The sequence below is a fragment of the Eleginops maclovinus genome, chromosome 19 (assembly GCF_036324505.1).
Source record: "Eleginops maclovinus isolate JMC-PN-2008 ecotype Puerto Natales chromosome 19, JC_Emac_rtc_rv5, whole genome shotgun sequence".
Lineage (NCBI taxonomy): Eukaryota > Metazoa > Chordata > Actinopteri > Perciformes > Eleginopidae > Eleginops > Eleginops maclovinus.
The window spans coordinates 22,755,096-22,767,995 of NC_086367.1; the positions used below are offsets into that span (position 1 = coordinate 22,755,096).

At 41.9% G+C, this 12,900-nt stretch overlaps 2 protein-coding genes and 1 long non-coding RNA gene across 7 annotated transcripts; 1 reads left to right on the plus strand and 2 right to left on the minus strand.

Moving 5' to 3' along the window:
* Positions 1 to 365: 365 nt before the first annotated feature.
* Positions 366 to 8,080, minus strand: g2e3 (G2/M-phase specific E3 ubiquitin protein ligase). 3 transcript variants are annotated; one of them, XM_063909547.1, is made up of 17 exons: positions 7,782 to 8,080; positions 6,593 to 6,667; positions 6,397 to 6,494; positions 6,119 to 6,220; positions 5,718 to 5,842; positions 5,324 to 5,492; positions 4,997 to 5,103; positions 4,802 to 4,918; positions 4,184 to 4,308; positions 3,889 to 3,970; positions 3,390 to 3,554; positions 3,070 to 3,224; positions 2,241 to 2,425; positions 2,003 to 2,175; positions 1,879 to 1,918; positions 1,623 to 1,794; positions 366 to 1,460 (listed from the first exon to the last, which is right to left on the minus strand). In XM_063909547.1, exons 2-17 carry the CDS (start codon positions 6,645 to 6,647, stop codon positions 1,177 to 1,179), a joined length of 2,154 nt encoding a protein of 717 aa, XP_063765617.1. In that variant the 5' UTR covers positions 6,648 to 6,667; positions 7,782 to 8,080; the 3' UTR covers positions 366 to 1,176. The 3 variants fall into 3 exon arrangements, with proteins under 3 accessions (XP_063765617.1, XP_063765616.1, XP_063765618.1); XM_063909546.1 differs by having other exon boundaries at positions 7,773 to 8,080; XM_063909548.1 differs by having other exon boundaries at positions 2,250 to 2,425; positions 7,773 to 8,077.
* On the plus strand, positions 7,977 to 12,035 carry ccdc65 (coiled-coil domain containing 65). Its single transcript, XM_063909549.1, has 10 exons — positions 7,977 to 7,993; positions 8,427 to 8,520; positions 9,069 to 9,243; positions 9,492 to 9,659; positions 9,802 to 9,971; positions 10,264 to 10,414; positions 10,650 to 10,811; positions 11,050 to 11,268; positions 11,461 to 11,592; positions 11,709 to 12,035. Exons 3-10 carry the CDS (start codon positions 9,100 to 9,102, stop codon positions 11,985 to 11,987), a joined length of 1,425 nt encoding a protein of 474 aa, XP_063765619.1. The 5' UTR covers positions 7,977 to 7,993; positions 8,427 to 8,520; positions 9,069 to 9,099; the 3' UTR covers positions 11,988 to 12,035.
* LOC134881940 (uncharacterized) lies at positions 8,274 to 11,515 on the minus strand. 3 transcript variants are annotated; one of them, XR_010168095.1, is made up of 3 exons: positions 11,086 to 11,515; positions 9,790 to 10,759; positions 8,274 to 9,712 (listed from the first exon to the last, which is right to left on the minus strand). It is a non-coding gene; the product is annotated as an uncharacterized LOC134881940 (long non-coding RNA). The 3 variants fall into 3 exon arrangements; XR_010168097.1 differs by having other exon boundaries at positions 9,790 to 10,754; positions 11,026 to 11,515; XR_010168096.1 differs by having other exon boundaries at positions 11,026 to 11,515.
* Positions 12,036 to 12,900: the final 865 nt, after the last annotated feature.

The following is a 12,900-nucleotide window of genomic DNA, read 5'->3' on the forward strand; positions in this document are numbered from 1 at the left end:
GTGCAATTTAAAGAGGTCTCACTCTGATGGTGCAGGTTTCAAGGTTTTTACTGGTTGGTTATCGATGGTTTTAGAGATTCACGGGAAGTACATTTAAAGAGGGCTCACTCCTGTGGTGGAATGTATGGTATTGATGTACAATTTTGAGGTACTTTTACTATATAGATAGAGATAGAATCGGAGAATTATTAGTCACGATTCCCAGTCCAAGCCCCTACTGACTGAGCCACTGCTCGTCCATGTATTATTGTAGCTAATTTTATTCCATTGTATTTAAATTGTCAGCAGAAAAGTTTTAATCCAAGAAAAACACTTCATAACATTATGTTGAGTTATTCAAAGTTTAAGAAATCAGGACAACAAAATAGTGTGTTTCTGTATTTATGAAACAGGAGAAACAAAGAAGTCTTACTGCACAAACGCAAAAGAGATAAATAACAAAAAAGTTACAGAAAAGGTGGATCAGTAACAAAACATAAGGGAAGAAATGAAAATGAATTTAATAAAATATAAGTGCCTCTAATGGAGAAAACACAGGGATACCCATGTTGTATTTGGTGCAAGTACACTTAAAAAGTGTAGTTTTATAATAAAAAAAGGGGGTTTCTTGTCAAATATAACTCAAAAATCATCATTTGCATTTGGGTAAATCAGGAGGCATGTTCAATGTTTCCGCTGGTACAAATCATCCAAAAAATATGTGAAAAAGTCTGGGGTTTGACACCAAAGACAAACAGTGATCCTCTTCCTCAGAATCTGATCAACTTAATACATTGGTTTCATTTTCCCGAGATAAGAAAGAATAGAAAAACAAGACAAACGAAAACACGCTGGAAATCTCATCAGGAAAAAGCATATTTCAAAAACTATAAAAAAATGAGCACCATTCAGTTCAAAACGAGAAAGCATCAAAGATATTCAGCAATTAACAAAATGGCATAAAGTGTTGATTCATTCTATCGAATCCAAGACGTTAAAGGAAAGAGCAGGAAGAAAAAAGGTTAAAAAAAAGTATCAAACGTTTTAATGCTACCTGCCGGGAAATAAAACAAAAGATCATGAGTTTTACGTCTTTGCTTTGGCTGGATATGAACTCATCTTATGAGCTTCATTAGGGAGTATAATGAGATCTGAAACCAACTTTATATAAATGCATATCATCGAGTACTCCCTCCTCTAGCTCTCTGTGGGGATGACCTGCTCCATGGACCTCTTGAAGTCCGGGTATGAGGAGGAGATGGGCAGCAGGAGGTGTTTGGAGGCGGGCTTGCTCCGAGGGAAAAGCCCCTCCTCCCTGACCACCTCCTTCCCTTTTCTGATCTTGGAGCTCTCTTTTCTCTGAGCCTTGACAGGGTGGAGGAAGGAGATGGAGGGAGGAGGGAGAAGGCCGGATGCTGAGAGTTCCTCACATCCTGTGGAGAACCGAAGAAGGTCCTGCAGGGATAAGGAGGTCTTTCCATCTGAGGAGAGAGGAAACAAGAGGAGGAAATGAGAAAGGATTAGGATTTTAGCCTTTGCAGACCATTTACATGCACTAAAACCTATAGAACACACTACAGGAAATGGAAAAGCCTTGTACAGTAGGGCCCTTAAATGCATTAAACAGTTATCATTTGATTTACCTTCACACTCCAGCAGGAATTTTCTCCAGTAGGCGATGACGGCCTCCTCTCTGCTCAGCCTCTCCTTCTGCTCAGAGAAGTTGACGGTGAAGATCTTATCGACACTGTGAGCCGTGAGATGAACCTTTGTGTTGCAGAAAACACTCCGGTACACCGACGGGAAGAGCTGCACCTGGAGAGGAATCAAGGAGGGATAGCTCAGCAGAAGTTATGGAAAACTGTCTCATACAAGGGGGGGGAGAAACCTTCAAATCACCTGATCAAAGATACCCAGAGTCTGCAGACCCTCCCGAAACCTGCAGGACAGAAAAACCCAAAAGTGATTCCTTATTCACCTTGAGGAAACAAGGCATCGTTGAGATTAAATTGAATGAGAATACCTCTTCAGGGGCAGCTGCATCCTGGTGATCATGGTGAAGCTGACCAGATCCTCCACCAGAGCCTCTCTCTCCTGCAGGCTGCTGATTGGTCGGTTACAGCCGGCTAACTCCAAGAACTCCCAGCTCTCCGCCATGACTTCCTTCACATCGTCTAAAGACTCTGCCTCTGCGATCTGGAATAAAACACATTTAAGGGAAGTGGTAAAATGCTGATGTAATTGTCAGCTGTCTCAACCACCGTGCTGACCTGGCGGGTGAAGCGTTTGTAGGGGGTCATTTGTTTGAGGGACAGTGGCTGGTTGGGGGGGTAGTTGAACAGACACTGGTAGAGAGCGCGGGAGAGGAATCTGATGGGACAAGTGCCGTGGACCAGAGAGAGAGCGAGCAGGCAGCCAACGTCGAAGTAAAGGTCGTCCCGCAGAGCTACACACACACACAGAAAGAGAGGTGGTGAGCTGCACGCGTGTGTACACTGGATCTGCACAATTAATCAAGAGTTTATCAAAATTACAAAATGCATAAATCAAGTCACAGGGAAAATAATATTGGTTCAAAGTAAAAAAAAAATGATTTCAAAGGAAGTACTTTTGGAGCTGGAGAGGAGGCCTCGCCTGCGAGTTACATATTGTTGTTGTTTACATATTTTCCATGTGACCTCAGCATTCAAGCACTAAACCGGACTAGTAGGACATCTGTTTTTGTGGATTTTAGTCCACATTTTATATTAAATATTTTAGTTTTTTTGTCTAAAATGTATTAATGTTGTTAATAAAAAATGTTGCATTTAAAAAGAAATTCAACAGCTTCCATATCGTGTGAAATTACAACTTAAAATGAATGCAGGATTTACCCTGGAAGGATTTTAGTACTATTCCTATATTTTATACTAATTTTATTATGAAGAAAATCTGCATTTTTGTCCTAAAAACTCTTGGATTTGTTTTGTTCCTTCATATAATCTGATTTTATGGCTCCTTATTACTACACTTGACAAGTAGGACAGGCTTACTTTTATTCCATATGAAGGGTGTTAGGGTTCAATATGAATATGTGTATACATCCCATACCCTGGGAGTTCAGTGCCAGGTTTTTGGATCCCTGAGGACCCTCGAACACGACAGAGTCCTGGATCTGCTGAACCAGCATCTTCAGGAAGTGCTGCTTGGCCATCTCGCTGTCCTGGAGGCTGCTGGGAAATGCAGTCAGAAGGGGGCCTTTGAACCTGGACGTGTAGGATGAGAAAAACCAAATGAAAATGTTAATAGGAAAATATGTTGATCATTCTTTGATTTTTGTGACAAATAGTTACTAAAGGCTAAAAACAGAGATGTGACTGATGTGCCAAAAAAAGAATAATCCTAAATATAAAAGTGTATCGTCTCCTCACCTGACAGACAGAGTGTGTGTGGGGTCGAAGTTGGCCCTCCTCACCAGCGCCACCCCCGCAGACAGAGCCTGATCTCCGTCCACCTCCACCGTCACACTGAGGGGCTGGAGCTGAGGGCCCAACGCCTGCAAAATCTGCTCCGGGGACCTTATAGACAACAAGGGTCTGAGAGAGAGAGAAGGAGGGGTGCGTTAGGTTTGTTTACCTCTTACAGCTCAAAGAGGAGAGGTGCGTTAGGTTTATTTACCTCTTACAGCTCAAAGAGGAGGGGTGCGTTAGGTTTGCTTACCTTTTACAGCTCAAAGAGGAGAGGTGCATTAGGTTTGTTTACCTCTTACTGCTCAAAGAGGAGGGGTGCGTTAGGTTTGTTTACCTCTTACAGCTCAAAGAGGAGGGGTGCATTAGGTTTGTTTACCTCTTACAGCTCAAAGAGGAGGGGTGCATTAGGTTTGCTTACCTCTTACTGCTCAAAGAGGAGGGGTGCGTTAGGTGTCTTTACCTTTTACAGCTGATGGGGGTCAGGTGGCGTTTGGACAGCTGACTCTTCCTCTGACGTCCCTGAGGCTTCGTAGTCAGAGAGGCTGGAGAGCACGAGGTTAACAAACAAATAAACAAAACTGCAGCAACGTTAATAATAATTAAGCTAAATCTTTCAACACGCTTTCAAAATATTAAAGAGGCCCTGTTATGCTTTTGCTGTTTTCCCTTTCCTGTAGAGTGAGTGTAATGTTTCGGTGCATGTCAATGGTCTGCAAAGGTTAAAATCCAGAGGGAGTTTCATATCAGAGACAGACCTCTCCCGTCGGTGGCCTGAGTGCAGTCGCTGCAGGCCCAGTCCGTGGTGTCTATCCTTAGTCCCGAACACTTCCTGTGAGTCCCGGTGGAGCCACACAGCCGGCAGCGGATCACCTCGAACCAACTGAAAGGAACAACAACAACAACAACAACAACAACAGTTTGTTATTTTACTCGTAAGACTGGGAGGTCACACTGTCAGGACCAATTCTCTACTGAAAGTTTCCGTATAGAGCAAGTAGAGTTGGGTTTTACTTGGGAAATAAAAACTGAGTTTGGCTTTAAGTGCATCTCAATTGTTGCTTCATCCCATTTTATTATACGTTTAACTCGAATGCAATGCTCTTGTAAACAAGCTACCACTACAAAATCATTTCTCAATGTGGGAGTGATAAATGAAATCTAATTTAATCACAAAGTACAACTGATTTTATCTATTAATACGACCGTTGCTAAATGAAGTATGTATGTTTATTCAATCCGATATTCTTCAATGGACAGACATTAAAGACAACAGCGCTCAAGATGCTGTTCCTCGCATACGAGTGCTTTAAAAAAAGACTGACACACTGTCCGTTGTTTATGTCTAATGAACATCATGAATGTAACGTAATGACCCGCTCTTATAGGAGCGCGTCCGCCCTTTGTTGCAGACGCAGGTGGAGGCATCACAGTGCATGTAAACCTCCAGCAGCTCCGAGTATGCGTTTGCCTCCAACTCCCATGATGCATCTCTGCAGAAAAGAATATGGTGAGTGAGAAAAAGAGACTTGTGTTCTGCGGTTGTTGTTGTTGTGGGGATCATGTTGTACCTCTCTGGGATGTATATTCCCATCCTCAGCATCTCCTTCTGGAAGTTCTCCTTGTTATTACACAGCGTACATCTGAAGAAGAAGAGGCCTGCACTTTGCGCCTGACGCTGGAACACAACACACACACTGGTACATATCTTCTGACAATGACAATCTCCCAAAAGGACAAAATCCTTCTGATATTGTGAATCATATTGCATTAAATACAAGTCAAAATAATTGCATTTAATTCGTTCTTTCTTCAAATCATGCAGCCCTATAACTGGGGTAAATAGATTTTGCATTGCCAAAATGAAATGCTTTATTTAATTAAAGCAGCCTCAGCACCTGCACACAGTCCCGGTGGAACCAGCTGGCGTGGCAGGACGGACACTTGAGGACCGAGTAGCCGAGGACAGGCTCGATGGAGTCCAGACAGACGGAGCAGGACTGAGGAAGGCTGAGGTCTGCACTCACACACATAGTCTGAGAGGGGCCGTGGTCCGGACAGTACGACCTGCGTGTGTGAATATTAAAGTTCTTTCAAGGTACCTGAACCGAAAACAGCCTCTGGATTTTCCCATTTCTGCTCACTATTAAACCACTGAGGGTTTATTGTGTAGGGGAATAGCAAGTAAGACTTTTTAAAGAGACTCTCAACTGGACTTCTAGACGAGACACATTGCCTCTCACATTTTTCCATTTCACTGATAAAATAAGAACGTTTATTGCGTTAACTCACGGGAAGTTTTCAGTGAACTGAGAGATGAACCTGGATGTCCTCCCGCAGGGGTAATGCACCATCTTCCTGCAGCTCCGCACGTTACAGCCCACACACGCTCCCTTCTTCTTACACAGGCTGCACATCTGTAACACACATACACGTTATACACACACACGCTCCCTTCTTCTTACACAGGCTGCACATCTGTAACACACACACACACACGCAGGTATGCACAGGAAACACCGTGCAAATCACGTATTAAATCCACTTTACATACACTGTTAATACAAGGTAAACACACACAGTGAATCCAGATTAAATCCACAGGTAACACACAGTTAACTCACAAAAAACACACAGTAAACACACAGTAAACACACGTTAAGCAGAATGAAAACTGTCTCCCAGTCCCTCACCAGTCGACCTGAGCGGCGGACTTCCTTGTAGATGTCGTTCACCAGGAACCCAAAGACGCCCTCGTGCTCCTCTCCTCGCTGGTGAATTCCACAAGCCGTCAGCTGAGAGACACACAAAACACAGATGGTACGATATCAGAACTCCAGACATTACCTCTTACAGAAACTTGTAAACATCTCAGCTAAAGGCTGAGAGAACCTCAGAGAACCCTCAGAGAACCTGTGTGAGGAATATGTACTATGAGGATATACAAACACACTCTCTCATAGAGGCTTACCAAACAGAAGTAGTGAACAGAGAGTTTGGGCTCCTTCAGTGTGACTTTCTCTCCCAACAGGGCCGGGTCTTCATCACTCTGTTTGCAGAGGACACAGCCTGCAGAGAGAGACAGCATCTCACAACCAACTTTATCACACCGCCTATTCATATATCTCAAATCCAAGGACAATGGTGTGTGTGTGTGCATCACTTACATTCCTCCTGGTTGCTGTCCTCCAGTTCGTGCTGCGACGTCCTGGCTCTCTTCATCACGATGGTGTGAAGCACCTCTGCAGGGACACAGACAGAGCACTGAGGGTCAGAGGTCAAATCTACAGAGCTTTTCCAAACAGATGTATCATCACAAAAAAGAGAGAAGGAACCCAGAAGGCTCAATGTCAGACTGACTGTGGTTTACAGACCAGACCAGCTGAACATGTTTTAGTACGTCTGTCTTTCTGTGTGCAAAAACAATCACAAACAGAGGGAACAGACAAGCAAAAACACATGTAATATTTGTATATATCTATATAACTGTGCTGGTGTTCATCAGCTCTTAGTTTAAGAGTCCTCCCTTTGTTATATTTTCTTGCTTGTGTAAGTCATTGTTTATTATACAACTGCTGTTTGTATGCCTTGTAATTTGAGTATTTCAAGTAAATCAGGTTTTGTGTCGCTTCCCTTTTTCTCGAAGAGCTGGGGCGTAACACCTACAGTAAATAGTAGTCAATTCATTTGATTGTTGACAAATAATCAGCAGCAGAAGAAATTGTAGCTCTTGCAATATGTAAATGAAATATAGAATGAGCATATATAAAATACAAACATCTCAAAACACCAGAAGCCAACTCGCTGGACATTTTTAATCAACAGTTATACACACATCTTTTAAATACGCGTTTAAATAGTGACACCCCACTTTTAAATGGTCTTTTATTATTTTAATATTTGGTTATTTTGTTTTATTTCATAGATTTTACAATTTTGTTAGCAAAATTCCCCTTTAAGTTGGTGTTTTTATCATTCGATTTTTCTTAATGTTAAATGATAATAATAATAATAATAATAATAATAACTATTATTATTATTATTTCTATTAATACTAAATTAGAAAATAAAACAACTAAAACGTAAAATATATACAAGGTGACCTTGAAAGAAAGAAACACCATGAAGAATATAATATCTTGTCTAACGCTTAATGCATGAACACACGAAGACAATAAATACTGTTTGATATTAAAAACCTGACGATATTTAATGAATAAAAGGCAATAAAGAACAGGGTTTTGACATCAACACTAACCTAAACCCAGTAAAGGTGAAAGTCTTACGTTAAATATCCGTCAGCATATCACCCATTCACGACCAAGTATCAAATAAATAAAAACATACTTCACATACTGGATGAAAATGTCAGATTGAGGCCATTTCCGTGTCGTTTAATGAAGATTTATTCCAGTTGTTTGTGTTTTATTTGTGATTATCCGTCCGATTTTTAAATTTCCCTCTTTGAAAACACAAGAAGTCATTTCCGCTTCCAGTGTTTCTTCTTCGGTGCTTTTAATTCAGTTGGCCGCTTCAGCGCCCCCTGGTGGATGAGCGCTTATTAACAGGTAGGTGAATAATACAGGTGAGCGTTTTATAATATTATGAGTTACTGTCATTATTTTCGACACTTTAATTGACTAAATGTTATCAGTTAATGAATATCACACAGTCTGGAATATGTGGATGATAAGCATTCAAAAAATGTTTATGGATTTGAAACGTGGGATAAAAAAAAACGTGGTTTATTGGATTTTAAAGACCTTATTTTAGACGAAATTATAAAAGCTGAGGTCCAAAACCCGAATAAAAAATAGCACTCTTTCTAAAATTGATGACAACGTTTTACATAACAAATCTGATACAAAACAAATGCACCTAATATTTAACAAATCTTAATCTTTTTGTGTTTGTACACTTTTCAACTGTTGCAGAGCAAACTCCCAAAGGATAAATAGGTTTTTATTAAATTGATTTATTCTTGCTTTTAATCGGTGTCAGACAAAATGCTCTGTAGCTGTTGCCATGGAGACGGATCACAAACACACACTAGCAGGTCGAAGCGTAAACAAAGTCCGACAGCTTGATCCCTAAAGTAAGTTATTTGTTTTACACTTTCGATGTGTTCTACACAAGACGAAGCTCTTAGTGTCTGACCGACGTTTTGTTTTGGGTGTTACATTTCCGCTAAAAGGAGACGTTAAAGTCTGGTTTTACATTAGCTCACTTTGGCTAACTAGCATTACATTAGGCTAGGCTAGCTAATGCTAATAGTAAGTACTAAAACAAGTGGAGAATGCTCTGTTACAAGTCCAGCTTTCAAAAGATTTACATTCTCATTTCATAGTTGTATTTGTGAAATTTCTTTAGGGTGGTCTTTTCTCTTTTAATATTTATTATTGGTATCTTTTTTTGTAATCATTGTTATTTTTGTATTAGTATTGAAATGATTTATACATTCATGTGTTCATCACTTTAATGGTGAGTCTTATGTGTTATTTTTTGCCCTGTTTCAAACGTAATCACAAGCCTGATATTTATCCAAAAGGAACAAATGTCATTAATATAACAACAATGAAAAGAAAAGGTTAACATATTCAGATATTGATTCTTTTCCTGTGTTCTGCCCTCAATATCAAACAGAGCAGCAGAGTGAGGAAGAGGAGGAACGATCATGCCGAAGAAAGCCAAGAAAGGTGGAGAAGGTAAAGGTGGAGGAAAGACGGAGGAGGAGAGGCTGCTGTTCCTGCAGCAGAGAGCTCAGGCCGAGGAGGAGATGAACAGGAAGAAGGAGGAGGTCCTCACCCTGTTTCTGAAGGTCACTATCATTTATATTCCTATTTATGAATCACTCACTGTTCAGAGTTGTTAAAATAATGAGAACCCTTAAGTTCATAAGCTCAATGATTAGGAAAAATATGTTAAAATATTGTCCTTTCAGATTAAAAATGTGTTTATACACCCAACATGCACAAAGCCAGAAAATATCAGTATTGATGGATCAGTATTTCAGGGAGCACATCTTTATCCTTAAGTCACTGAACACCTTGTTGTCTCTGTTATCAGGACAAGCTGCAGAAGGAGGAGAAGAATGCCGCGGTGAACCTGCTGAAGCTGAACGAGGGCTGGAGGTCCATCCTCCGTCAGACCCGAGCCGCCGAGCTGCGCAGTGATCTGACGGTGCTCAGCCAGACGTTTGAGAGGCAGCTGGACGGCGTGGACAACGTCATCAAGGTGAGCGCACCTCCTCCGCTTCCCTCTTCAACTCGCCGACTCGCACCTCCTTTCTGTTGTGGCGGAAATGATTGGGCTTTAAAAAATAATAATTTCAATTGGTTGATTTGATAATCATAATTTCCATTACACTGTGCTGCAGAACCTGGAGCGCGACCTGCAGGATGCGGAGCGTCAGTCGGCTCAGGTGCGGCGCCTTCACCTGCAGCACTTGGAGCGGCTGTGGGCGCAGCAGCAGAGACATCTGGAGTTCGAGCAGCAGCAGTGGGAGGACCTCCTGAAGCAGCTGACCTCCAGGTTCAGCTCTGACAGGTCAGTGTGACGAGGTTAAAGCTCAACACTATCCCGCCCTAACCCTCCCATTGGTCCTCAGCAGAGGCGTAAGAAGTACTCAGATATTTTTCTTCAGTAAAAGTAGTGTAGATGAAATTGAGGTAATCCAAAAGTACTTTTAGATTGTGGTACTCAGATTACATTACATTTTTGACAGGAAACTAGTCACTGTGAAGGATTACATTTTACCCCCCCGACCCTGCATCCGGACACACATAGGACAGACAGATTTGTTGTTTTAAAGGAAGGTATTGTGTGTGTTTTTCTCCAGGGAGCAGATGTTGTCACAATCGAAGCATAAACTAGATGATCTGAAGGACACCTCGTTCGCTGTGGTGAAGAAGCACAAAGAAGTGATGGAGGATATCGAGAAGCTGTACAACGACACCATCACAGTGTACCAGATCTCTCATAACGAGAGGGTACCTCACACTAAAACACTCCTCTCTCCTGTTTCAGTCAGAAAATACCATTGACAAGTTTGTAATCCGAGACAAAACCTGGACTGGGTTCAGTCATTGTGGGATAGAAACTCCCTCTGGAGGGAACATAGGGATTTTTCTAGCCTTTGCAGAACGTTTACATGCACTAAAACCCAGATAACAAAATAGCAAATTCCTTGTATGTGTAAACGTCCTGTCTCCTTTCTGTGTTCAGTTAGCATCTCTTGGCCTGGAGGAGGCTGAGAGGCTGGAGAAGATGAAGAAAAAGAACCGGATGTCTGTGCCGTCCCCCTGTGATGAGGAGGCCAGCGTCCCCTTCCTGCGCTGCCAACAGAAATGCCTGCAGTCAGACGCTAAGACAGTGAAGAAGCTGCAGGTCAGGGCAACGCAGACCTTATGAGGAGGGGATTTAATCTGAGAGGGATTTCAGAAGTTTATTTTGAAGCTAAGATTTAAAGCAACGAAAGCTCAATTATTCATTATTATTCAAGGTGTTCCCAGGACAGATAACTATATGAGGATTGAGCGCTGCAGCGTACTTTTAGCAATGAGAAATGTTATTGTAATATGTTGCAAATAAATAAGCAGACCCCGGTCGTCTCCTCCTCTCTCAGGAAGACGTCGCCGGCGCACAGGTGAAATTGACCAACCTCCAGATGGGGAACGTGTCGGTGGACAGAGATCTGACAGAGGCCAGGGATCAGGTGAAAAGCCGGACTCAAGTGCTGCGGGATCAGCTGACAGCCAGTCAGAGAGCAGCGAGGAAACAGCTGATCGATCTCACCATGCAGAGCGACCATCCTGTGAAGAAACTGCAGGCGATCATCGCCAAGGTAACAGTCTCACTTCCTGTCTGTCCACAGCTGTCTGTTCTGATCCCATAACTTTACAAACTGTTGAGCAATCAGACTTCTCGTGAGCAATATACCCTGTTGTGCTTTTTGGGGGTTTCCCTTTCCTGTACTCTGTGTGGGCCCACGTGGTATGAAATTATTTCTGATGTCATCCTTTCTGTGCTGATCCAGGGTCAGAAGGTCTTACAAGTGGCGGAAATGTGCCGTAAGCTGGAGAGCGAGCAGAGGACCGTCTCATCACTGATCCCTGCAGAGAAACAGAGGCAGGAGAAGTCAGAGGAACCAAGAAAGGAATCAGGAAAGGTAGGATGAAGGATGAAAAACAAACTCATTTTGAGTGACTTTACTTTATGTTTTTACAGTAAAAATGAGTGAAATCAAAAGTGACGTGTTGCCTTCACTGACCTCCGTGTCTGCAGGAGATGTCAGCGCTGCGTAACGTGACGCTGAGCATCAACACCTCGGTGCTGCAGAGAGAAAATCTGAGGAGACAGAGAGACGCTCTGAGCCGAGAGAACCAGCAGCTGAGGGTCCTGCTGAGCCAGCACCTGGACGCCATGACAGTCAGCGACCACGACCTGGAGGAAGCCCACCCCCTGCTCACTGTGTACCGTGCCCCTACCACCTCCAAACACCCCGACAACGAGAGAAGACACACCGTCACCGAGGCCGTCCACATCGTCAAACACTCGCTGTAGCAAAATATAACCCTTTCCTGGAAGATTTATTGGATGTTTGCTTCTTCATAAAAATACTTACTTTATTCTAATAACCGTTTCTGTCTTTCTTGAAGTATTTCAAATAGCCCTGTGATTTCACTTCAGTTTCCCTAATGAGTTTGCAAAGTTCACATTAAGAAATAATGAACATATTCTAGGATGAATTAAGTATATACAACTGATCTAAAATACAAAACAAACACAAACTGCAACAACAGTTTGTTTGTATTTAACCAGCAGAAGTCTCATTGAAATGTGATGACACGTTACCGACACTGGTTGAACTTTTTGTCTGAAAATACTGAGACATTTCCAAATTGACGTGTTAAAATAATCCTAGTTGTGTGTTTGAGGATGAGCTTTTGATCATTTCCATCCCATGAATCATCTCATCATGCCTCTGGTTTATCAGACGGACACGTTTGGAACCACTGGATTAAAAGTCTCCCAAAGCCTCAAAAGTTTAGCTTCTTGTATCTTGAAGGAGTCCTCATTTTATTTCATTTCCTGAATTTCCCTTTTAGGGTCGATAAAGGTCCATCTTATCTGGCCTTTAACACAAAGTAAAAAATCGGACTTTCAGCTACTTTGAATGTAAAAGCAGTGAATAATATTTCCCGTCTACGTACACCTCATGTCGACATGGTCTGGTGTATCTGTAGTCAATGCATTAAGTATGAATCACCACCCAAATCTGTATTGCACCTTTTAGCCGACTTCATTCCAACTCATTAATGCAAGTTTTAAAACTAATTTACGCAAAATTAAACATTCTTTTAGTAAAAAAACAAACAGAAAAAGGTTGAATATTTTTGACTCGAGTTAAGACCAGAAGAACAAACTCTAAAGTTTAGTCAGAAATTAAATCAAAATGGACCCATGATAGACCACA